The sequence below is a fragment of the Balearica regulorum genome, chromosome W, assembly GCF_011004875.1.
Source record: "Balearica regulorum gibbericeps isolate bBalReg1 chromosome W, bBalReg1.pri, whole genome shotgun sequence".
Taxonomy (NCBI): Eukaryota; Metazoa; Chordata; class Aves; order Gruiformes; family Gruidae; genus Balearica; species Balearica regulorum.
Window position 1 is genome coordinate 30782789 of NC_046219.1, and position 25245 is coordinate 30808033.

Consider the following 25245-nt stretch of genomic DNA (forward strand, 5'->3'; position numbering starts at 1 on the left):
TTGAACAGTGCCCTTGTCCCAGTACCGACCCCTGAGGAACGCCACTCGTCACTGGTCTCCATTTGGACATTGAGCCATTGATCACAATTCTTTGAGTGCGACCATCCAGCCAATTCCTCATCCACAGAGGGGTCCATCCATCAAATCCATGTCTTGCCAATTTAGAGACAAGGATGTCATGCGGGACAGCATCAAATGCCTTGCACAAGTCCAGGTAGATGATGTCAGTTGCTCTTCCCTTGTCCACCAATGCTGTAACCCCATCATAGAAGGCCACCAAGTTTTTCAGGCATGATTTGCCCTTAGTGAAGCCGTGTTGGCTGTCACCAGTCACCTCCTTGTTTTCCATGTGCCTGAGCATAGTCTCCAAGAGGATCTGCTCCGTGATCTTGCCAGGCACAGAGGTGAGACTGACCAGCCTGTAGTTCCCTGGGTCTTCCTTTTCTCCCTTCTTAAAAATGGGGGTTATGTTCCCCCTCTTCCAGTCGGTGGGAACTTCGCTGGACTGCCAGGACTTCTCAAATATGATGGAGAGTGGCCTGGCCACTTCATCTGCCAGTTCCCTCAAGACCCGCGGATGCATCTCATCAGGTCCCATGGACTTGTGCACCTTCAGGTTCCTTAGATATTCTCGAAACTGATCTTCTCCTACAGTGGGCGGTTCTGCATTCTCCCAGTCCCTGCCTTTGCCTTCTGTGACCTGGGCAGTGTGGCTCAAGCACAAATTTGTTGAGTACCTCAGCCTTCTCCATATCCTGGGTTACCAGGTCTCCTGTTTCCTTCCAGAGAGGGCCCACATTTTCCCTAGTCCTCCTTTTATCACTGACATACCTATAGAAGCTTTTCTTGTTGTCCTTGACATCCCCAGCCAGATTTAATTCTGTCAGGGCTTTGGCTTTCCTAACCTGATCCCTGGCTGCTCGGACAATTTCTCTGTATTCTTCCCATGCTACCTGCCCTTGCTTCCACCCTCTGTAGATTTCCTTTTTGTGTTTTGAGCTTGTCCAGGAGCTCCTTGTTCATGCATGCAGGACTCCTGGTGTTTCTGCCTGATGACTTATTGGGATGCATCACCCCTGAGCTTGGAAGTGATCCTTGAATACTATCCAGCATTCTTGGGCCCCTCTTCCCTCCAGGGCTTTATCCCATGGTACTTGTCCTGGTTTCAGCTAGGATAGAGTTAATGCTTACCATAAAATGGTGCTAACCGGGGAGGGGCAGCGTGGCTCCAGGATGGTCTGAGTGTAGTCTGAGTGTCCAGTCAGTCATTGGGTCAGTAAATTGAATTGTGTTGCCACCTGGTTTGTATATTCTAAGTACTGTTGTTATTTTCCTCTTCTTTTGCTGTCCCAGTAAACCGTCCTTATCCCAACCCATAGAGTTTTACCTTTTGTTCTGATTCTCCTCCCCATCCTGCCAGGTGGGGGGAGGAGTGAGTAAGCAGCCATGTGGTGTTCAGCTGGACTAAATGAACTCAAGAGACATTTTAGAGGGATGGTCTGTAGACTAAGGGAGTGATATCTGTTTGTGTGTGTGTGTGTGTGTGTATATATATAGTCATGGTTTTTCCCTAGCCAGCAGGTGGGATGGGGGAGAGAGAATCAGATGGGTAAAAGTGAGAAAACTCATGGGTTGAGATACAGTTTACTAGATAAAGCAAAAGCTGTGCACACAAGCAAAGCAGGACAAGGAATTGATTCACCGCTTCCTAGTGGCAGGCAGGTGTTCAGCCATCTCCAGGAAAGCAGGCCTCCATCACACAGAATGGTTACTTGGGAAGACAAATGCCATCACTCCAACATGTTCCTCCTCCCTTCCTTCCTCTTCCCTCAAACCCTTATGTGCTAAGCATTACATCCTATGGTATGGAATAGCCCTTTGGTCATTTGGGGTCAGCTGTGTGTGTGTATATATATATATATAAAATCATCTCTAAGATGGGGAAAGTGGTGGTGATTAATTGGAAATGTAGGATCTGGGCATGATGTACATAGCATAGAATAAAGGATAGAAAATATCCTGGGTTTGGCTAGGATGGAGTTAATTTTCACAAGGAGCTGGGACAGGACACAGCCAGGACAGGTGACCCAAACTAGCCAAAGCAGGCATTCCATATCATATGACATCATGCTCACCATAAAAGGGAGGCTAGTCAGAGAGGGGCAGCACAACTCTGTGTAGCTCCGGGACGGTCTGTGTGTGGGCTGAGCATCCGGTCAGTCATTGGGTCAGTAAATTACATTGTGTTAACACCCAGTTTGTATATTCTGATCTAAGTACTGTTGTTGTTCTTTTCCTCTTCTTTTCCTGTCCCAGTAAACTGTCCTTATCCCAACCCACAAGGTTTTACCTTTGTGTTCTGATTCTCCTCCCCATCCCACCAGGGCGAAGGAGTGAGTGAGTGGCTGCGTGGTGCTCAGCTGCCAGCTAAACCACAACAGTACTATACCTACCAGGTCCCCGAAGAGACCAAAGTTTGCTCTCCTGAAGTCCAGGGTAGTGAGCTTGCTGTGTGTCCTCCTCACTGCCCCAAGGATCTTGAACTCCACCATTTCATGGTCCCTACAGCCAAGGCTGCCCTTGAGCTTCACATCCCCCATCAACCCCTCTTTGTTGGTGACAATAAGGTCCAGCATGGCAACTGTCCTCATACTCTCCTCTATCACTTGGTGTCATCAACACATTCCAGGAACCTCCTGTATTGCTTATGCCCTGCTGTGTTGCCCCTCCAACAGATATCGGGGTGATTGAAGTCCACCATGAGGACCAGGGCTTGTGAACATGAGGCTGTTCCTACCTGTCTGTAGAGGGTCTCATCTGCTCAGTCTCCCTGGTCAGGTGGCAGACCCCCACTATAGCGTCACCTGTGCCTGCAATCCCTTTAATCCTGACTCATAAGCTCTCGGTGGGCTCCTCATCCATCCCCAGGCAGAGCTCCAGGCACTCCAGCTGGTCATTGACATAGAGGGCAAAACCCCCTCCTCATCTCCCCTGCCTGTCCTTCCTAAAGAGCTTGTATCCTTCCATTCCAACACTCCAGTCATAGGAGCCATCCCACCACATCCACGTGATGCCAATAAGATCACAGCCCTGCAAGCATGCACACATCTCCAACTCCTCTTGTTTATTCCCCATACTACATGCATTTGCATAGAGGCATTTAATTTAGGCCCCTGATGAAGCTGACTTACTGGCTAGAATGGCTGAATTTTATGCTGTGCTCCAGATACTCTCCTGCTGATATGTGATCCTTCACCCAGCTGTGGGCATCTATTGGTGGCACTGGCATCACACTGGTAGGAGCAGGATGGATTGAGGTTCCTCTATCCTGGCAACTTTAGTTCACCAGCTTGGCAAGTCTATGACCGAAGATGCTCTTCCCCTTCTCTGACAGATGGGCCCTATCAGCCCCCAGTATACCAAGTTTCTCAAAGCAAGTCCCATGGTCTAAGTAGCCAAACCCCTGGCTGTGGCACCAGTCCTGTAATCCTTTGTTGACTTGCCAGATTCAAGTGTCCCTTTCAAACCCCTTCCCTTTGACTGGGAGGACTGATGAAAAAACTACCTGTGCTCTAGAGTGACTTACTGCTACTCCCAAGGCTCTCTAATTCTTCTTGATACTCCTCAGACCGCTCCTGGCTTTATCACTGGTGCCTACATTAAACAGCAATGGGTAATAGTCAGTGGACTGTACAAGGCTTGGTAGTCTCTCAGTGACACCCCTGATACAAGCCCCCAGTATGCAGCACACCTCTCTAGAGAGTGCATCAGGTTGGCAAATGAGTGCCTCCGTACCTCCCAGAAGACAGTTGCCTACTACTAACACCCATCACCTTTTCTTAGTCATGCTGACTGTTATACAGGGAGCAGATTGGGCTACCTTACTCAGCTCAGCTCCAGTGTCTCTCCTGATGTGGCAGGTCTTTCCTCTTCAGTCTGCAGAGCAGTGAAGTGGTTCTGCAAGGGTACCTTAGGCTTCAGGGGAAGTCTCTTCCTCCTGCTGGTCCTTGCTGTTACAAGCTTCCATTCCTCTGCATTATATGCCTCCCTCCCTTCCGCATATGCCAGTGAGGGAGTTTTTGGCTGTTTAGCTGTGGGTCCACTGCAGACTGTGCTTGGAACCAACTAAGTTGGAGGAGGAGGGGGGAAGAGGTGCTCCAGGTGCCAGAGCAGAGATCCCCCTGCAGCCCGTGGTGAAGACCATGGTGAAGCAGGCTGTCCCCCTGCAGCCCATGGAGGAAGGATGAGGGGGTGTAGAGATTCCACCTGCAGCCCGTGGAGGACCCCATGCCAGAGCAGGTGGAGGCACCTGAAGGAGGCTGTGGCCCCCTGGGAAGCCCAGGCTGGAGCAAGTCCCTGGCTGGACCGGTAGACCCATGGAGAGAGGAGCCCACGCCAGGGCAGCTTTGCTGGCAGGACTTGTGACCCCATGGGGGACCCATGCTGGAGCAGTCTGCTCCTGAAGGTCTGCACCCCGTGGGAGAGACCCACGCTGGAGCAGTTCCTGAAGGACTGTAGCCCATGGGAGGGAGTTCATGCTGGAGCAGGGGAACGATGAGAGGAGTCCTCCCCCTGAGGATGAAAAAGCAGCAGAAACAACGTACGCTGTACTGACCATAACCCCCATTCCCCACTCCCCCTGTGCCGCTGGGGGGGGAGGATGTTGAAGCCAGGAGTGAAGTTGAGCCCAGGAAGATGGGAGGGGCGGGGGGAGGTGTTTTAAGACTTGATGTTATTTTCTCATTGCTCTATTTTGTTTTGTTTAGTAATAAATTGGATGAATTCCCTCTCTAAGTTCAGTCTGTTTTGCTTGTGAGGATAATTAGTGAGTGATCTCTCTGCATCCTTATCTCCATCCAAACCTTTTGTTATACTTCTCCTCCCCATCATGCTGGGGGAGGGGTGAGCGAGCAGCCATGTGGTACCCTGCTGCCGGCTGGGCCTAAACCACAACAGATTACAAAGTGGTACGCTCCCTGTTACAATAAGTGGTTCATATTTCTTTGCCTAGTATGCAAAGTAGAACGCATGCTCAGTTCCTTTCTCTGCCTCTATCTTTTGAGTAGGTGGTATAATCTGGGTAGGGGGCTTATGGGTCAGTGGTTGTGGGGACCCTGGCCCAAGTTACCTTTCCCCTAGTTTCTCAATACTTTGGTGTTGGTAATTGTTCGCTATATGCCTCAGGAAGATCAGGATGCCCCTGGAGGCAATTAGTGTCCTCCCTTTCTGAAAAGTACTTACATAAGGACCTTGAAGTGTCTTGTAGCTCCTCCTTTTTCTCATGATGTGTAGCAGGTGCTTATTCTAAGAATTGTTAGCCTTCTACCTAAAGTAATAATGAAGATTTTCTTATCACATATAAGTAGGCCTTTCTAACAGGCCTATCTTTTTTGCTACATCTTCACATGCTCTTCTCTGAGCTCATCAGTTCTAAATATGTTTGAGATAAGAATCTTTATGTAATCAAATCAATTCTCAAATCTGAGGCTTTAGGATAACATAACAAATACTGTTACAATCGTAACAAAATACTGAGAACTGGCTGTAGTGGGCACAGCTATAAATTGCTAAGAGGATGATGCAGGAAACACATCGATACATTCTCCTTACTCCTACAGCCTCTCACTTCTATGTCCTTTGGGTAAGAATCATGTTTTAAGAGAAGAAATAATAGAGAACAAATAAAACAAAACCAGAAACTTTTCTGAGTAGGGCACTAAGAGAAGGAGGGTGATTATTTCAAAAAAGAGCAGATTGCAGCTCAAATGCTTAAAGTACATATAGAGCTCACAGTTAACATGAAATTTATTTATAACTATTTTCACAGAGCTTTAACAGGAATTTAGAGCTAGAAAAGTATAGGGACAACTTTTAATCAAGATAAGTAAAAGGTACCTGGCCCCAAACCTACAACTGAATTTTTGACCCCCCTTATCCCCACAAGCCTAATTTTTCACACACACAAACACCCCCCCAAGAAACCTATTTCAATGGACTTCTAATTTATTCCTTCCTTCCCCCCCCCCCCCCCCCCCCCAAATTAAAATTTGAGGAAGGGATAAAATAAAGCAATTTTAGGCCAGACTGAAATCAAATCCTCACTGAAAGCAGTTGTGATACTGAAGTTATTTTAATAAAATGGAATTTCAGGAAAGGATTATACAGAATTATAATAATTTCTCCCCATCAGTAGAAAACTATACATATGGAAATTATCAATTATGCACTGCAGTCAATTTTTTTTACTTTGCATTTTTAAGTTAGCAGCCCCTCGCTAAAATATTAAGAGTTGCACTGTTCCTTCCATAGATTATTCTTTATTTATAATTGAAGAGAAACAGTTCACCAAATTTTTTTTCCTTAATGAGATTCTACAATTTAGTAGTATCAATTCAGATTGACAAATGCATTTTATGTATCATAAAAATCAAGCAACTCCAAGTACAGGACATCTTAGCCTTCAAAATGCCAGAAGTTAAAGAGTTGCTAAAGTGATATAATACTTAAAAGAAGAGCTGCAGTTAAACTAGCAAATAAATATATATTAGGTAAAATTACATGTTGATGTTGTTTCAGTTATTCACAGATTGGTAGGGGTTGGAAGGGACCTCTAGAGATCATCTAGTCCAACCCTCCTGCTAGAGCAGGATCACTTAGAGCACGTTGCACAGGATGGTGTTCAGGCGGGTTTCGAATATCTCCAGAGAAGGAGACTCCACAACCTCTCTGGGCAGCGGCAGCCTGTTCCAGTGCTCGGTCACCCTCAAAGTGAAGAAGTTTTTCCTCATTTTCAGATGGAACTTCCTGTGGTCCAGTTTGTGCCCAGTGCCCCTCGTCCTGTCGCTGGACACCATAGAGAAGAGTCCGGCCCCTTCCTCTAGACATCCACCCTTTACATTTTTATAAGCATTAATAAGATCCCCTCTCAGTCTTCTCTTCTCCAGGCTAAACAGACCCAGCTCTCTCAGCCTTTCCTCATACCAGAGATGCTCCAGGCCCCTAATCATCCTTGTAGCCCTCCGCTGGACTCTCTCCAGTAGTTCCCTGTCTGTCTTGAACTGGGGAGCCCAGAACTGGACACAGTACTCCAGATGGGGCCTCACCAGGGCAGAGTAGAGGGGGAGGATAACCTCCCTCGACCTGCTGGCCACGCTCTTCTTAATACACCCCAGGATACCATTGGCCTTCTTGGCCACAAGGGCACATTGCTGGTTCATGGATAACTTCTTGTTGACCAGGACTCCCAGGTCTTTCTCTGCAGCGCTGTTTCCCAGCAGGTCAACCCCTAACCTGTACTGGTGTTTGGCGTTGTTCTTCCCTAGGTGCAGGACCCTACGCTTGCCCTTATTGAATTTCGTATGGTTCCTCTTTGCCCAGCTCTCTAGCCCGTCCAGGTCTCGCTGAATGGCAGCGCAGCTTTCCGGTGTGTCGGCCACTGCTCCCAGCTTAGTATCATCAGCAAATTTGCTGAGGGTACACTCTGTCCCCTCGTCCAGGTCATTGATGAATATGTTGAATAGGACCGGACCAAGCACTGACCCTTGGGGCACACCACTAGATACAGGCCTCCAACTAGACTCTGCACCGCTTATCACAACCCTCTGGGCTCTGACATTCAGCCAGTTCTCTACTCACCTCACTGACCACTCATCCGTTATACTTCGTTATTTTTATGCCAGAAAAAGAATGAGTAATTCTGTCCGTTCTTACCAGTAATGAAGGAGTGTTGATATCTATATGTTCAAAGACTGTAAATTCCTTCTTTAATTTTACTGGTAGAAGCCAAGGCCTATGCAATTCAGCTTTCACCCAATAGCGCACACTGCCATGTCTGCCTTCAAATGAGGTAGCAAGTGGTCTGTGCAGGACAAAGGTCAAAGTTGAGTAAGTTTTTTCTCTCTTTCCAATAACAATACAATTGATCAGATTAGGAATTAGTATGTAGAACTATTTTTAGTGCATCATAATAAGCATAACTTATTTGCAAAGTTTCCATATCTCAGGAAAATGTAAGATCCAAGTTGGGAGAAAATACACTCTCCAATTCATCCAACAGTAGTTTTGTAGAAATGTTAAGAATCAATTAAAGAATTGTGCTAGAAAATGCCAAAAGACTACACATTTCCTTTAGAGTTAAGAGGCCACTTTAAAGTGTAGAATAAAGCACATCCTTTTAAGGTCAAATTAAAACCACCAAATAAAATTAGCATTAGTACCATCCAATTATTGTTTTGGACATTGTATTCTGTAAATAATTGGGTATTATTTACTTGGCTGGTATCTCAGTGGTTTATTTTAGCTACAACCAAATGCTTTTGTAGTTTGTTTTGCCTTAAGTACGGTAGTTAAATATTTCTATTTAGAGTTCTGAATAGAGAGAGGCTATTTTGAGCATCTTCTAGTTTTCCTTTACTCCCATGAGGCCATCTTAATTATTTTTTTTATATATATATATACACACACAAACATTTAAAAAAGATAAAGACTATTCTGCTCTGAACCCTGAAAGACAAAGGAAGTGCTTTTGGGGAGTTGGAGGGGAAGAAAAAAAGAACGTGGAAAGGGACTCCAAACCTTCCAGCACTACTCTCTTTTTCTCCTCTCCCTCCTCCCCCACCCCCCTCCAACATCATAAGATGAAGAACATAAGATTTTTATATTCCAGTCATGTCCAGTTAACTGTAACTTCTCTTTTCCTAACATTTTTTGCCTTTAATCTCAAAGGAAAAATTTTTATATTGCACCATGCTTGAAATGTATCATAATAAAAGATAAGTTACAGGCAAAGCTTCCCTCCCTAACTTCTATAGGGAACTATAGAAGAACTAGCTGTGCTAGTACTTTACTGGAATGATTCTTTCTGCTACAGGTTTGACATCTCTATTTGCATGTCTGAAATGTTTACTTTTTTCCTTAATAACACAAGTGAAATGATTTTCTAATCAGTCATCAATGTTTCATCCTGCCCCAGTATCCTTTAAAGGAAAAATCAGTAAAGCCAGTCATTGCCTTGTTTTTTTCACTATTGCTTTGTATTTGGTTGTACCAGGTCTGGCTAGGATGGCGTTAACTTTCCTCATAACAGCCCATATAGTGCTGTGCTTTGCATTTGTGGCTAGAACAGTGTTGATAACATATCAACACAGCACAGCATCAGGGCTGCCTCTCCAACACCCCATTCCCAAAGGCCAATAGGCTAGGTGTGGGCAAGAGGTTGGGAGGGGACATAGCCAGGATAGCTGACCCAAACTGACCAAAGGGATGTTCCATACCATGTGACACCATGCTCAGCAATAAAAGCTGAAGGGGAGGGGGGGAATGGACAGGGCTGACACAAACATTCATGGTTACGGTGTTTATCTTCTCAAGCAACCACTATACATCCTGAGGTACTGCTTTCCAGAAGTGGCTGGACATCTGCCTGTCGTTGGGAAGTAGCAAATGAATTCTTATTTTTGCTTTGCTTCCGCACATGGCTTTTGTTTTTCTTATTTAACTGCCTTTATCTCAACCCACGAGCTTGTCCATCTTATTTTCTCTCCCTGTCCTGTTGATAAGGGGGAGTGAGAGTGCAACTGCATGGAGGGCTGGCAGCTAGCCAAGGTCAACCCACCACATTGGTTTTGTTTTAAATAAATTTTAGAAATATTCTATGGATACAAAAGAGCAAGAAACAGTAAGGAGGCAGTGTATTGAGTTTGCGTGGCAAGGTTGGGGGGGTGGGGGGGGCGGGGTGTGGCAGCTACAGGGGCATCTTCTGCAAGAAGCTGCTAGAAAGCTTCCCCTATGTCCAATAGAACCAATGCCAGCCGGCTCCTAAACGGACCCACCGCTGGCCAAGGCCAAGCCAATCAGCAACAGCAGTAGTGCCTCTGACACAACAAACCACCAAGGAGGGCAACTGTAGCCAGAGAGAGGAATGAGAATATGTGAGAGAAACAACTCTGCAGACACCAAGGTCAGTGAAGGAGGGGGACGAGGTGCTCCAGGTGCTGGAGCAGATATCCACCTGCAGCCTGTGGAGGACCCCACACCGGAGCAGGTGGATGCACCCAAAGGAGGCTGTGACCCCCATGGGAAGCCCATGCTGCAGCAGGCTCCTGGCAGGACCTGTGGACCCGTGGAGAGAGGAGCCCATACTGGAGCAGGTTTGCTGGCAGGACTTGTGACCCTGTAGGGGACCCACACTCAAGCAGATAGCGAAGAACTGCACCACATGGGAAGGACTCACACTGGAGAAGCTCGTGGAAGACTGTCTCCTGTGGGAGGGACCCCACACTGGAGCAGGGGAACAGTGTGAGTAGTCCTCTCCCTGAGGAGGAAGGAGCAGCAGAGAGAACGTGTGGTGAACTGACCACAAACCCCCATTCCCCATCTCCCTGTGCCACTGGGGGAGGGGGTAGAGAAAATCAGGAGTAAAGTTAAGCCCGGGAAGAAGGGAGGGGTGAGGGAAAGATGTTTTTTAAGATTTGGTTTTATTTTCTCAGTACTCAACTCTGATTTGATTGATAATAAATTAATTTTCCTGACTTGATTGTGACTGTAATTGGTGAACGATCTCTCCCTGTCCTTATCTCAACTCACGAGCCTTTTGTTATATTTTTCTCTCCCCTGTCCAGCTGAGGCGGGGGAGCAATAGAGCAGCTTTGGTGGGCACCTGGCCTCCAGCCAGGGTCAACCCACCACAGTGTTCTTCAGGCCTTTTATTACCAGCCTTCATTTTTTCAGTATTATCAAAGATGGCTTCATAGTTATTCCTTCAAGTCACTTGAACTTTAGTGTTTTAATCAATGCTTGCACTATTTTACCAGTCATCTATTTAATCTCAAACATAATATTCCATATTCACATATACTGTTTTGTTTTTTCATATTTGAACATTCCTTCCAACTCAAGGGAATATCAGTATCATCCTTATCACTTCTTATAGAACAGATTATCATCTGAACCTTAAATTGACTTCTAAAAGTCTCCAAATATATGGGTCTTCTTCAGTTTCCCAATAATATCCACTGTAAAGCCCTGTGCTATTCACTGAAACTGATCCATAAAAGCATTTATCATCTACAGGTTCTGCTAAAGCCAGCCCCTCTAATAAGCAGATGGCTTATTAGCTTTAATATTAGGTATCAGTCTAATATTGTGCCAATAATTTATTTTTTTTTTAAATCTTTATGACTTCAGTGCTTGGCTTTTACAGTAAAAGGCTCCTCCTGCCTCCCTTTCATCTATTTCCAGTCTCTCTCTGTCCCTTTATGTTTAATTTAGCTAAAACACAAGTTACAGGAAGTTTCCATGTTGGTATCTCCTCTATTTATAAATCTTCCCTTCACAATGTATACATTAGACACCTCAAACTTTCTTTTGTGTGTGTGTGGCAATTTATCTTAAGACTTCTGCTATCACTCTTGCTTCACCTTTGCTTTCTGAGACAAGTAGGATTAGGTATGGGAATGTTTCTTGCTTCATCCACCCATCCATTTGCTTATTTCCATCCTGACTTTTTGCATAAAGGTCAGCCTGAGTACATACATCCTATTTAAACTAGGAAAAAAAATATCTGTTATTTTGTTCAAATGTGGTTAAGCTTGCCACATCTGTTTCAGACCGAGCCCAAACAGTTAAGCTGATCTCTTATCACTAGTTCTGATGGCCTGCATGGCTCCAGTAAAATCTTGTTTCATTTAGAAGATACCTCAGCCACTCTGCAGGACTCAAATGACACAAATTCCCTTCCCTTCTCCTGTGAAGGGGTAAAATACTACAAGATATAATGAGTCAATAGACCTCAATCAAAAGAGAGAGTAACCAACTGGGCAACAACAAGCTCCTGTTTTGTGAAAAACTCTTAACCAGTTTAAAAGCAACCTCTTCTGTTTAATGAGATTATGTCCTCTATTGCATGTCTGAGCACAACTCCTACTACCACTGAAAAGGTTTCCCCTCCACCCACAAGAATTTTTCTTAAGCAGGTATGTATCTTATCCTTCTTTCACACAAGCTGTGTACTGCACGTAAGTACTTACATCTGTGGAAGCTCAAAGCTGAATGCATATTCATGCCTTCCTGAATGAATGGTATGAAGGCCTTCTTCAGAACTGTCATCATCTAGGAGGGAAAAACCCAATATGCTATTCCACCCGTGAACATTTTACACAGCATAGTACATTATATAGGCTTCTTTACCAGAATAAGAGGGATTTGTGCATTCTTTACACTACTAAGAACACGGCGTCCCAGAAACAAGTCTCTCCAGTCCATTTGTATTAACTGCTAGATGTATGGCTGCAGAATTTTTAAGGTTAGGTGAGATTCCAAGATTCACCTTACATGAAAAGTAGAAGTTAACTTGTTTTAATTTATGATCTTGATTCTGAGTATTGACATAGTTGTAACTGCTGCCATTTCAAGGTCTGCCTGAAAGATCTGTAATGGAAACTGTTTTCCAATATGATTTCTAGTTAAAACTTAAAATGAAATAGGGCTCTCTAATACTATTAAAGTGATCTTAGTATCAAGTCTGTTACGCTAATAGATAGAAAAGAAGCTGAATTACTAAATTCAATCTCCTGCCTAGCAAGTGTCCAAAAATTGATTTTTTAAAAAAGTGCACAAGCACCACCTAGAAAGTACCAAACAAATTCAGGGGCACGAAAGGTGGCAAGCTGTCCAATTAATGCTGTTTAGAGCAAACGTATCAAAAATTCAAAGTTTAGCTCGATTTTGCTTGGATAGCAAAGACCCAAACATTTCCTAATTTCAACAAGAAAGCTGACCTCGGTTTATAGTCATGATTCCTTGTATTGCTTTAAATGCTCCAACAAATTTGTTGTTTGTTCTGATATAATTGCCATAAAACCAGAAAAATGCTGACTCTCTCAAAATAGAAAGTTATTTAAGAGAAAATAATTGAGCATCTCCTATAGACAAAGGTTGGGGTAATAAAAACATATAGTGGGATTATGCAAAAGACACTACCTATTGTTAATAGTCTGAAACATCATGAAGGAATGTTGGTACATTTTAAGACTTTTTTTTAGTTCCCATTGTCCTACAAAAACACTGACACACTAATTTCTTTAGTGCACCAGAAACACTGAAACAAGCCTATGCAAAAATATAAAACCACTAGAAAACTATTTACACAAATGCATCCTCAGCATGTGATGTCATGAAATAAGACTCTTCAATACACTGAAAGAACAAAACGAGGTCTATAATGCTTTTTTTGTTAAAAAACACTTGGAGGTTTTTAATTTTTTTAATTCTTTTTAAAAAACAAACAAACAATCTTTTCCTTGCACATAAGTTTTTTTTCATCCCTTCTTTACTTCCTTCCTGCCAGATCAGCAGTCCTGTTGAGCCTGAGCAGCAGAACTGTGGTAAACAAGTACTGAGCTGTCAATCACAGACTAGGCCAGAGGACTGGCCTAAACAGGCACAAGCAGATCCCCTGCCAGCCACTCATATACATACAGTATACATTACACCCCACCACATTTGCTCAGCAACTCTGCTCACAGCCTAGCCTGACTACCACAGAGGTAAGGAGAGAGGGAAGGGCACCATCCATGCCTCACCATCCAGTCTCCTCATACCACGGGGCCACGCTGCTGGCTCGCCCCAGCCTGCCCTGCACTATGTGCAAGGTGACACCCCAATCCTGCACTTCTCTCGGGAGCATATGCTGACTGTTACTGAAAGGTGATTACAGGTAGTGCTGGCCGGGGGCACAGGAAGGGAAAGACAACCGAGCAAGAGATGTGAAGGGCTGCAGGGCCATGTGCCCCAATGGCCGCCCCTGCTCACAGCCCCTTGCTGGCCCAGTGGCTGTACATGGCAGGAGCTTGAATGCTTCTGTCTGTCCCCAGAGATGGGCTTTCCCAAGAAAGGTAGCGCGCCCTCTGAGCCGTCAAAGCCGACATTGCCAGGCAGGCCCTGTTCCCAACAAAAAGCGACCAGGGTGACAGCACTCCCCCTTAGCAGTGCAGTGCCCCCAGCGTCCTACCAAGGCCGCGATCGGATCCATAACCGGGGGGAGAAGGCAGGCAGCAAGGGAGAAAGCAGTAACTGCTGGATCAAGACACCCCACCCCCCCGGTTTCCCAGCAAGGTAAACTTGTACTCCTCACTTCACAGCCTAGTGCCCTCCCCCACCGTGCATACTCTGTAACTCCTCAGGGAAACAGGGCCGGAGCGCCCCCAACCCCGCACAGGGCTGACCTCGGGGTGGCCAGAGCCCGTTCGCCCCGCCCCCAGCACACACCAGAGCGCGAGCAGGAGAACCTGCTCCCTCAGCCTCGCTCTTCCCCCACGTCCCAGCTCCCTATAATCAGCGGCTGGCATCGCCTTAGCAACAGGCTAACAAACCCCAGCAGGCCAGTGACAAGGCAGGAACAGGGCGTGGCCTTCCGGACTATGCTAGGGCACGAGGTATTGAGTTAAACTCTACTCCGTGCAGCGAGTGTTCGCAGTTCTGCCCCTGCAGCCGAGGGAGGGGCAGTGGTGTCTCGGAACAACTGCTTAAGTTTTTACGTGCCGCACGTACAGCGGTGCGCATCCTGTCTCGCTTCTGGTGTCGAAACGTGTCAGATTTGTCCCTTCCCTGCCACCTTTTGTTCCCTTTCCAGCCAAAGGCAAGCACCTCCTATCGGGGTCAGCATTTGGATCTACAGTCCACGTGCAAAGTCATTGCTGCTGCTTAAGTGGACAGCTAGAAGCATGGGGGTCGCCCTCCTACTTGTAAGCATACATCCTGTTATGAACGACTCATGCATGTTTGCACGTTTCTGTCATCTGCAAACCAGAGGTGAACAAACTTTCACATGAGAGAATTATTTCTAAGGCAGCAGTATAAAGAACACTTGAGCTACAAAGCCACCTCATGAGTGACCCGTGCTTGCCTGCATCACAATAACGTAATTAAAATCAATAGCAACTCCACTCTGCTACAGTATTTATTTCAGAAGCGCTTAATAAAAGGTTCAGTGCAATCTATAGTCGAACTTATTTTAAAATTACATTTTACTGCAGAGATCCTCTGCAGTAAATATACTGCATATTTAAAACAAAACAACACACCAGAACACCCGACCCAAATTACGTTACATAATGTTTTAACATTTTCTTGCGCTAGGAATTAAGTCATCACCACCACCTGACACGTGCAACCAATCTGCAGAGAGAAGGAGTACTCCCTCCCTTTCTCCCCAGGACCGGTCCCAAACAGGATTGAACCGCTTCTAACAAAGGGTGGAAACTTCAGGAAAAAAACCAAGCTTAGAGTCCCCTTATGCTTTCACAACGTAACTATGCGAACAATACATTACCAAACTTAAGACCCACAATCCTGCTCACAATGTAATACCCCATTTCCATACCCAAAATAAGGGAATTTGCAGGGCACTTTCCGTTTCCATAGGGGCTTAAGCAGACCAGGTTTTCACTGAATGCAGGTTCCAGAACTCCCCAACTCAGAAGCGATGCTCCAATCATACAACCATGAACTCTTATTTGGCCTTTCAGACAGATTTTTACATTTGGGTCTCCCACAGAGGGGTTGAATAAAAGAAATGAAAGTAATTTACAAGTATACTAGTTTAGAACAAAGGAAGAGATAGAAAATTACAGGTGGGGTGGTGATAGCATATCAAAGTAAGCCACAGGGAATCTTTTATCTGCCAACAATGAACAAACCTTAAAAATCATCGCACATCAGTCTGAAAGTCAGACCCGTATCTATTATGCATCAAAGAAGTCTACTGTTATATTTTAATTACACTTATGATTCGATAGGATGCTACCAAGAAAGTAATTTACTGCATATCTGGTTTTGATTTAACACTTATTTTCCCCATAGAAAAACAAATCCTGCTAATATCACTAAGAAAAAACAGCATTAAAAAAATGCAAAGCCTTATGAAAAGGCTCCGTTAAAAGGCAGGTATTTTAAGAAAGTTCTGTTTGCAGGTACTTTGAAAACCCACCTCAACATGGCTTTAATATTAAGTAAACGTTCAAATAATCAAAAATAAAACCTAAGAATGTAATCGACATTTCCTCATCTTTAGAAATAGGGAGCTCTATGAGACTACATATTAAAAAGGGATAAACCAAGACGATACAAAGATGTGTCTTTTTCTGGAAAAATGTCTGCATGTAGCAAATGAATAAGTGAAAAGCTTACCTCTTTCGTGCCCGAGTAGAACGTCCTTATGGTTAAAATACTCTACTTCTTCAGTGTAATTTTGTGTATAGGCAGTGTTGGATCCAGCATTTCTAGATTCAGTCCAACGTACTTTTGCATGTCCTCTTGCATGAAATTTAAGAGATTTTACTCTAATTTCCCCAGTAACTTCTAAATTGACCCTTCCTGAGACTGTGTCCCCACTAGAATAGACAGGAATATTGTTGTCATTGAGACAGTCAAAGCTTATCGTCAAACTCTTCACCTTCCCCAACACCATATTTTATAACAAAGCGTATAAAAACAAACTGCAAGGGAAAAAGAAAAAAAACAAACCACCAAGGTCTCATACAAAATATGACCTTCACTTTACACTGAACAACGTCTCTGCCACCCTAAGAGCCAGCCAACAAGATCAGTGTACACCCTAGAAACGCTTCATCGGAACTACGGAGGAAAAACCCAACTGCAGTAATAGTAATAGCAGTAGTAGTAGTAGTAGCGGCGGCGGCAACCCCCCCAGCACCGCAACCTCCTTACAAAGACAGTGCTCGCGCGCTGCCAGCTCACTTTAAGAGCAGCTTTGTGAAAAACAACCCCACCGCGCATGTGCGAGTGGAGTCGTGGCGGCAGTTTCTTCCGCTGTTTGTGCATATCTTCCCCGTCGTGTGTGTTTTTCTACTGTTCTTGCTTCAGTTTCGTGCAGGGAGCCGGAGGGTTCCCTGGTGGAGCTGGGGCTCTGCTGCGAGCTCGCAGTGCGATGTTGAGATAGGTACTGAAGAACTGAGACAAACGTCTGCGGCGGGGTGCGCGAGGGTTCCTTATTCGGAGGGCTTTGATGTCTCGTCTCGTCTCGGTGCCTGGCGTGGCCTGGGGGCCCTGGCTGCCTGGCCGGCCGGGAGGTGTCTCGGAAGGAGCTGGCAGCTGAAATCGGGCAGTGGGCGGTGAGCGCCGGGCCCCGGAGTCTGGCCCCGGCCGGCACGGGTTCTACCACTCAGCCGCGGGTTGCCTGGCTAACAGCAAAAATAGCAACGATTCTGCCAGGGAAATGCTCGGCGTGTCGCTCAGTTACAGATCTCGCCCAAAGCCTTTGTTCGTGAGGCGGCTAGTCTTGAGCAGGTTGTAGGCAGGGAGCCGGGCCGAGGCCGGCAAGTGAGCGGGGCACGGCCGCCTTTGCCGGCCTGGCCCTTCCCCCCCCTCCCCGCAGCACTCACCATATTCACTGAAGGGTGAGGGTACAAAAGCGAGGCGTTATGCGAAAGTAAACATTTAAACCTCTATCAAAGTGAAGTTTCCTATGTTAATCCTTTTAAATATAATTGTTCTACAGTATCTTAGTTTAGGGTCTGGTTTGTATGCTGCTGCTGCTGGTTTTTCCCCCTGTGGTGCCATTTCTTCCATTCATGGAGTTCGGACAGGAGTGTCGCAATTCCTGTTCTTCCAGTTCTGGGTTCGTTGTCACCATGTACCTCTGTCAGTGTGGATCTGCACAGAATTTAAAGTGCACAGCAGTTACCTTCTGCAGGTCGTTGGAGATCTGTGAAGTTTAAAGACCTAAATCTTGCTAACCAAGTGGATATTCATATGGATTTTTTTTGTATACATGTTAATAAGGAAGGGGACCTTCTTACGGAATTTGGATATGGCATTATGGTGTTTTCTTTTTTTTTTTTAATTTCTTTTTTTTTTTTTTAAGTACAGGTGATGTATTTTGTATGCTTGCTAGGTTCGCCCATTCCAGGTTTGTTGGAGATGGATAAAACATTTTGGTTTGCTGGTGTTACACACGCGCCTCCCCACATTATACATGATCTACAGACAGTGTAGCCCTAACTTGCCTTCCTCTCTCAGTAGAATTGCTGCCTCTTGCCAGGCCATCTTTGGACACATGACTTCAGAATAACATGGATGCTGTCATGATGTGGGATGTGTTCTAAGCATTTCGTGCGAGTAGGCTATTAGGAAGACCATTTCATTTGTGAGCCAACTCGTATATTAGATTTGAGCAATATGCAGACTGTTGGAATCCTGATCATGTCATACTGGGCAGCAGACAGCTCTTTCCAGTTTCTGGATTATAGTCTGGTGGAAAAATGCGTGAATGTAACCCTACTTCTTAGACATTGGATATGTTGAGAACAGCACTGATAAATCTTAAGTTTCGCTGCAACAGTGGCACAGCAGCAATTCAGAGCAATTTCTGGGGCTGCAGGCATAGTTCAGACTTCTTGGATATTTTTCTAAACGCATAGAACTGAGTCCATTGAAATTTCTGGGAAATTTGGATTTCCGTGCAATGCAAAAATCCACAATCTTTGAAGATCTCCAATTTGCATATATTGATATGTTGTTGTTCTGAATGAATCAAAAGATATCCTGAGTGATCAGATGTACTGATTTACATGAAAGTGACCCAGTTTTCAAGACTAGTTAGTAGTACAGGGACAACTTTTATCCAAGATAAGTAACAGGGTGTCCCCCCAGCAACCATGTGTACCACTTCCCTGGAGGTCGCACCCCCTCTTCTGGTCATGTGGTCTGTTGCGATTGGGTGGCAGGACCAGTTGCCCCTTCCAGTTTACCCATAAGTACATCAGACCAGGAAGTCCCTTCCCCCTACATACACAGAAGGCCACTTCCCCCCCCCCCCCCCCCCCTCCCCCTCCCCCTCCCCCTCCCCCTCCCAGATGCCATTTTATGGCAAGGAGCTGCCATTTTGTTAAACATCAAACCCCATGTGTTTTCATACTGCTCTGTGATTGGCTGACAGTTATTTCTTGATCTCATCATACCCACGTGTTCTCAGGCAGCCCTGTGATTGGCTGGCAGGACCAGCCACCCCTTTCTGTTTACAGAAGCATGTCAGAAAAGGAAGGCCCCTCTCATTACAGGCGGGGAGGATGTTTTTTTTGACAGTGTCATTCTCCATGTGTTTTCGTACTGGTTTGTGATTGGCTGAGGGCTGGTTTTGACACTGTCATACCTACGTGTTCTCAGTTCTCCCTCTGGTTGGCTGCCTGAGTCCTTTGGACCAGGAAATGCTCAAATATACATTGTATATAAAAGTATATATTTTTATAAAATATATGCATGTATAGAAATATATATATAAAGGTGTGTACAAATATATAAAAATATGTATTTTATTTATGTATACATAGTTACACTATTTTTAATGTATCCTTATGTATGTATATGTGTATCTATAGATAGATAGATAAATTTATAGAGATATAGCGTGATTGGCTGTTGCTGTCAGATGACCCAGACATCAAGTGTCCCTGATAGTCTGCCAGAGCCATGGCATCGTTTACGATCCTGCGTTTGCCATCAGTGATCGGGTGAGTCGCTGTGTGGGCGCATTAATGCTCATCTTTCTTTATAAACTTTGGTTTATAATGTGTTGTCAGACTCCATTACTGTTCAGACCCCACTAATTGGCATAGTTGGCAGGATGGAGTCTTTCCAACACCTGCCGGAGACTTTGAGAAAGGAGGAAGGTTGGAGCTCTTCCCAATGGGTAGAGGATTGGGTCCAAGATAATTGGACGAGCCACCAGGCTATCAGGGATGAATTTGAACAGTGGCATGGGGCCAGCCATTGCAAACAGGAGGTAAGGGCAAAGGTGCCTTGATCGGCCTCCTGAGTTGTGCCCTGTGCTTCCTGGGCTTAAATTACCAGGCTGCATAGCGCCCTTGAACAGGAGGAAGAAGCTAAGCAAGAGGATGAGAGGGACGCAGCAGAATGGCGATCCAACTGCCTGGCCTCTCAAACCCACGTATCAATATTGGAGCATAAGTAAGCCCCCTTGGCCCAGCGGGGCCCAGTTCCCTCAAGGCTCAGCGCGATCATCCTGTTACAACAGCCCAAGTTAGGGCTGCCATCTACCAAGACGATGATAATGATGATAACTGGGACGGGGACGTTTTTGGCCCCAGACCAGACCCTGACCGCTTTCCAACCCTACAGACCTACACACCTGCCCCCCGTCATGGTTTTACCTCAGCTGGCAGCTGAGCACCACGCAGCTGCTTGCTCACTCCTCTCCCCCCCCCCCCCCGCCCCCATTGGGATGGGGGAGAGAATTGGAAGAGTGAAAGTGAGAAAACTCATGGGTTGAGATAAAGACGGTTTAATAAGTAAAAGCTGCGCACAAGCAAAGCAAGACAAGGAATTCATTCACCACTTCCCATCGGCAGGCAAGTGTTCAGCCATCTCCAGGAAAGCAGGGCTCCATCATGCGTAAGGGTTACTTGGGAAGACAAATGGCATCACTCCGAACGCTGCCGTCTCCCCCTTCCTCTTCTCCAAGCCCCTTATATGCTGAGCGTGACGTCATATGGTACGGAGTATCCCTTTGGTCAGTTGGGGTCAGCTGTCCTGGCTGTGTCCCCTCCCAGCTCCTTGTGCACCCCCAGCCATCCCGCTGGCGGGGCGGTGTGAAAAGCAGAAAAGGCCTTGGCTCTGTGTAAGCACTGCTCAACAATAACAAAAACATCTATATTATCAACACTGTTTTCAGCACGAATCCAAAACATAGCCCCATGCTAGCTACTATGAAGAAAATTGACTCAGCTGAAACCAGGACAAACGTATGAACCATCTTCTTAACCCCTGAGAGAAAGCTTCAGCCATTGACTCTCCAGCAGTGGGCCAGGTCTGTGACCCTGTCGTAAGGAAAACAAAGCTCAAAATGGGTGAAAAGCCTTACACTTTTTCTACTACTGGGGATCTAGCACGTATTTGGGGGGCGTCTCTGGATGTCGATGCTAAGAAATTTCCCTTTGTGGTGGATATCACCGGTGGGTTTAACTCACTCTACCTCTACGCGGATCTTGTAGAGCACCAGCTTGTCAGAGACTTTTTAGTTCCATTTTTCTGCTGCGTTCTGACTGGCGGTAATAACAATGAGGTCGTTATGGTGACATATGATAAGTTGCACTATGTGTCTGTAAACTACCAGCACATCGACACGATCAGCACTGAAATAAAGAACAAGCACATCTCATTTCGCTTTGAGAAAGTGTGAATCTGCATCTTTGGCCCCCAAATTCTCTGATATTTTAAGAAACCACACCAAAATGGTAGTGGTAAGAAATTTTGGGAACCCGTCCTTGTACATGAATTGTTACAGAGCCCAGGCCGGCAGTGGTCTCCCTGGTTTTCAAGGCGTTCCTGTGAAGAATGGTGCAGGTGTTTAACGTGTTAAGCCACACATTAAAAGTGCTGTTCAAGATATTGCAAAAAACGTGTTTGGACGTGTTTCCAAGTTTCTCATGGACAAGTTGGAAACGCTGTCAAATCAGGAGGGTTAAAAGAAAGAAATCCATGTCACGCCCCCAAAGAGAAGGCCTGCTTCAGCCCTTTAAAAGAAAAAGGTAGGAGGGCACCAGGCAACAGTCTGACCAGGACAAGAAGAAGAAGAAGAAGAAAAAGAACAAGAAGTCAGGACACACAGTGCAAAAGAAATAGAAAACCCAGAGAAAGAGGTCCTGTTCTACTGCTAGAAAAGGAAATATATTTTAAAAGGGATGGCTTTCATTCATGGCTGCTCATAAAAAAAAGCACTAAATCTGAGCTGGATTTGTTTGAAGTGTCCCCAGCACAGACCAGGATTGAGAAAAGCCTGTTTATTGAGGTGCCTCCACTTTCCGCTATTGCACAGTCTGCACCTCTGGACTTTTTCATAGCTGTGAATGAGCAAGATTACATAGACCTGAAACCCCCACACTGCTGTACCTGTGATTAAGGAGGAAATTGCTGACCTTACTCCCAGGCCTTGGCATGGTCATAGCCCAGGAGCAGAAGCCCCTCCCCTACCTGCCTCAAGCACTCAGTGGATGCAAGCCTATACTGGGGAACAGTTATGCTCCCTGGGCATCTGGTTTCATAAAAAGCCAGGGGAAGGCTGGGTGGAGTGGCTCAGGTGGCTCTCGTGCACTGGGGCAGCTCAAACTTACCCCAATGAGGGGGAAGTGGCTGTCCTGTCCTTTGGAACCGGGGTGCAGTTGCAACCAGTTCCAGGGGCAGGTAATGTTTTCACTCTGTGGGACGCCACCTTAGGCATGGTGTGGGTTCTGCCCCATGATGAGTGAGAAGGGAAACCCAAATCATGGGCCGCAGTCAAGCAGTTTGAAACTACTGTGGAGCACTATAGCCATCCACGATTTACTCCATCAAGCCGGTATCAGAAGGAATTCCCTGGCCCTCCAGGCACCCTACGGGGGATGGTGCTGCCTGGCCAAAACTGTAGCCCCCCCCCCCCCCATCTGACACCCTTGGGTGCAGCGCTACAGCAGCTACAGAGTACTGATGGCGGACCCCCCCCCCCCCCACGTGGACAGAGACTGTCAGATTGGGAGAGGATGAGTGGTCGGTTTTTGATAAGACCCCCACTTCTCGAGTACATGCTGTGGCAATGGCTTCTGTGCCCAGCGGTCAGATATGGAGGAATTCTCACCGAACAATGTTTTGTTACAGCTTTTGAATGGCCATCGGCAGGTGGCCTCCGTGAGCCTTGTAGCACCTCCCAGCGCCCCGGTGTTAACTCCTTCGGCCCCTCCTTCCTCCCTCTCTAAGGTGCTGCCAGAAAACTTGTGGGCAGGTATCTGCTTGCCAGACCGAGATCCGCCTCCTAGCTCGGTTTTCTGGCAGACCCTTTTGCTTACCCCATGTCCTAGCCCCTGATTAGAAGTTGTTGCGAATGCCTAGAGCTGCTGACTTGGCCCAACTACTGGACCACGCTGGACGGATGGACTGATCTGGAAAACCCTCCTGCTATATTGCTGTCTATTGTAGTCGTTTTACTTGTACTACTGTTGGTTATTCTGTGCAAGCCTGTGGATACTGTTCTTAGGGACAGTCCAACAGGACCTTGCTGGTTGGGATTCTAACTCGTTAATTTGCACATCTCAGGTGCTGGTGGATATTGGAACTGATTTTTTGGATTTGTACACAACATCCTGCATCTGGGGACCAAGGGTTTCCTGTGATGGGAATGCCATTATCGGTGGAATTTTGGGGCCATGCACCTAAAACTTTTGTCAGGTATTACTCTGTTCGGGCTAACCTCTCAACCACCGACGCTTGGAGGAGGGCATGCGACGACTGAATTGTAGCCCCCATGGGTAGAGGCCCCTCTATGCTACAGGGCAACAGGTCATCCATTTCCCAACCAGTCAGTAGCTATCCCTTTTGCAAAATTACTTATACTTTTGACCTCAAGGGAAACTTCACTGCCCACAATCTGAGGGGGGAATCTGTAACAGCTGTTAACCACTCCTGATTGACCTCTGGATCTCGAGGGCGGGGGCTCTGCCTTTAGAGTAGACCGACTATCCACTGCTGCCTTGGTGAAGAACAGATCAGAATTCTACATCCTCCAGAACTTTGCAGGCTGTGATCCGTACCCTGATCAACTACTAACCATGCAGTGGGGTCCATCCTACACCATGCAAACCTACCGTGCCAATATTGGCAATTGCCTGAGAGGCACCACTCACTGCTGTGACCGCAGCACAATAGGTACACCCGGCCTATACTGGCTATGCGGCAACCGTGACATGAAAAACTTCCCATGGAGCCAGGAGGGGACCTGCACACCCGGATAGTGCCTGGGGTGCATGTTGAAGAAAAGCCTCTTCGTGACCCATGTCCGCAATTACCCCGACGCCCTGTGACATCAATGTGGTATTAACCCTTTGGCAGAACAAGGATCTATATTTCACCAGTTTGCCCTGGGCCCTCCTTCCTTGGCTAGGGGTCTCTGAGTTGGAGAAAGCGATTGTCAATCTCTCTGCTACTCTGGAAAATATAGGAAACGCAACAACCGATGCCATCCAAGCACTACAGCAAGAAGTTGCGCAGGTAACACAGATTACTGTTCAAAACTGTCTAGCCTTAGACTACTTGCTGACTGTGCAAGGTGGCATTTGTGCGTTAGTAGTCTATGTCAGCCAAGATCGACGCATTGAGACCAACCTTAAGAAAATCCGGGAACAGCTAAAGCCCTTGCATCAGGTGGCAACCGAAAATACCGATTGGGGAATTGGCAAAATGTGGTCATGGCTTACTTATTTGTTCCCAGATCTCAGGGTAGTTGTCAAAAAGATTTTGGCTGTACTTTTTAGAATTGTCTTGTTTATTGTCATTCTTTATGTTTTGTTTCGTATCAGTGGATGGGGTCGTAGACTGTGTTGTAAAGCATTTTCCCAGCCGTGGTCAAGCCACTCCCCATCCTAGGTGGGGGGGCCACTGAATATAAGCAGATACCAACCCTGAACTGTAATCTCTTTCGCAGCTTCTCTCATTGTGATTAGGAAGATGCCATAGTAATCACCTCCCGGATGTCCGCACAACTGATACTTGATAGAGGTGATTCTATGGTACTGCTTTGTTGCTTCCGTGTGTCATATGTCTCTACTGAGGAGCTGCGAGTTATGTGGCAAAAACTAAACGAATCTGATGCAGAGCCCATGATTGACATTGAATGAGGATATGCATGGTTCCTGAGCAACCGTCATCTCCAACTACTGACATGTATTGAACCTCTCCATATGTGTGCCCATCTCATGATGCACCAGCTTTTTACCTCGGACTCAGGACATAATCAGTGCCTAGTGCGGAGAGCATATAGCTTTGACTATGCAACTTATACCCTGCAGGCGTCAGAACACTAACCCCACCTATCTTTTTATATAGCTAACAAACCACCAAATAATAACCTAGCCTATAACTCCACGTCAACTGATGATTTGAGAGAATCAAGGGGTGGAATGACAAATCAGGAGGGTTCGGAACCTGCTTATATCCAAAGAAAAAGCCTTAAAAGAAATAAATCCATGTCACGCCCCCAAAGGGAAGGCCTGCTTCAGCCTTTTAAAAGAAAAAGGTAGGAGGGCACCAGACAACAGTCTGACCAGGACTGCTGTACCCCACACTGCTGTACCTTTGCTGCAAGATTGTAAATGCTGACAGGTCCAACCTCAGAGCCGGTGAGGCCATGGGCTTCATGAATTATCTGCTAGCCTCTGTTTTCAGCCAGCTGGATGTTAACGCTGA

The 25245-nt window shown here is 46.1% G+C and overlaps 2 protein-coding genes across 2 annotated transcripts in view; both read right to left on the reverse strand.

The window, feature by feature from the left end:
• LOC142599170 (dual specificity testis-specific protein kinase 1-like) overlaps positions 1-25245 on the reverse strand; it is a 376984-nt gene that overhangs the window by 159164 nt on the left and 192575 nt on the right. The window lies entirely within an intron of this gene.
• On the reverse strand, positions 7292-17352 carry LOC142599136 (arrestin domain-containing protein 3-like). The gene is made up of 3 exons (XM_075738802.1): positions 16186-17352; positions 12027-12108; positions 7292-7858 (listed from the first exon to the last, which is right to left on the reverse strand). Exons 1-3 carry the CDS (start codon positions 16463-16465, stop codon positions 7648-7650), a joined length of 573 nt encoding a protein of 190 aa, XP_075594917.1. The 5' UTR covers positions 16466-17352; the 3' UTR covers positions 7292-7647.

Excerpts from the sequence above, each read along its gene's own strand:
- LOC142599136 (XM_075738802.1), bottom strand. The coding sequence starts at position 16,465 with ATGGTGTTGGGGAAGGTGAAGAGTTTGACGATAAGCTTTGACTGTCTC. Across the intron at positions 12,109-16,185 it reads TCTACTCGGGCACGAAAGAG|ATGATGACAGTTCTGAAGAA; the intron begins GTAAGCTTTTCA and ends TTTCCCTCCTAG. Across the intron at positions 7,859-12,026 it reads AGCTTTGAGCTTCCACAGAT|ACCACTTGCTACCTCATTTG; the intron begins GTAAGTACTTAC and ends TGTCCTGCACAG.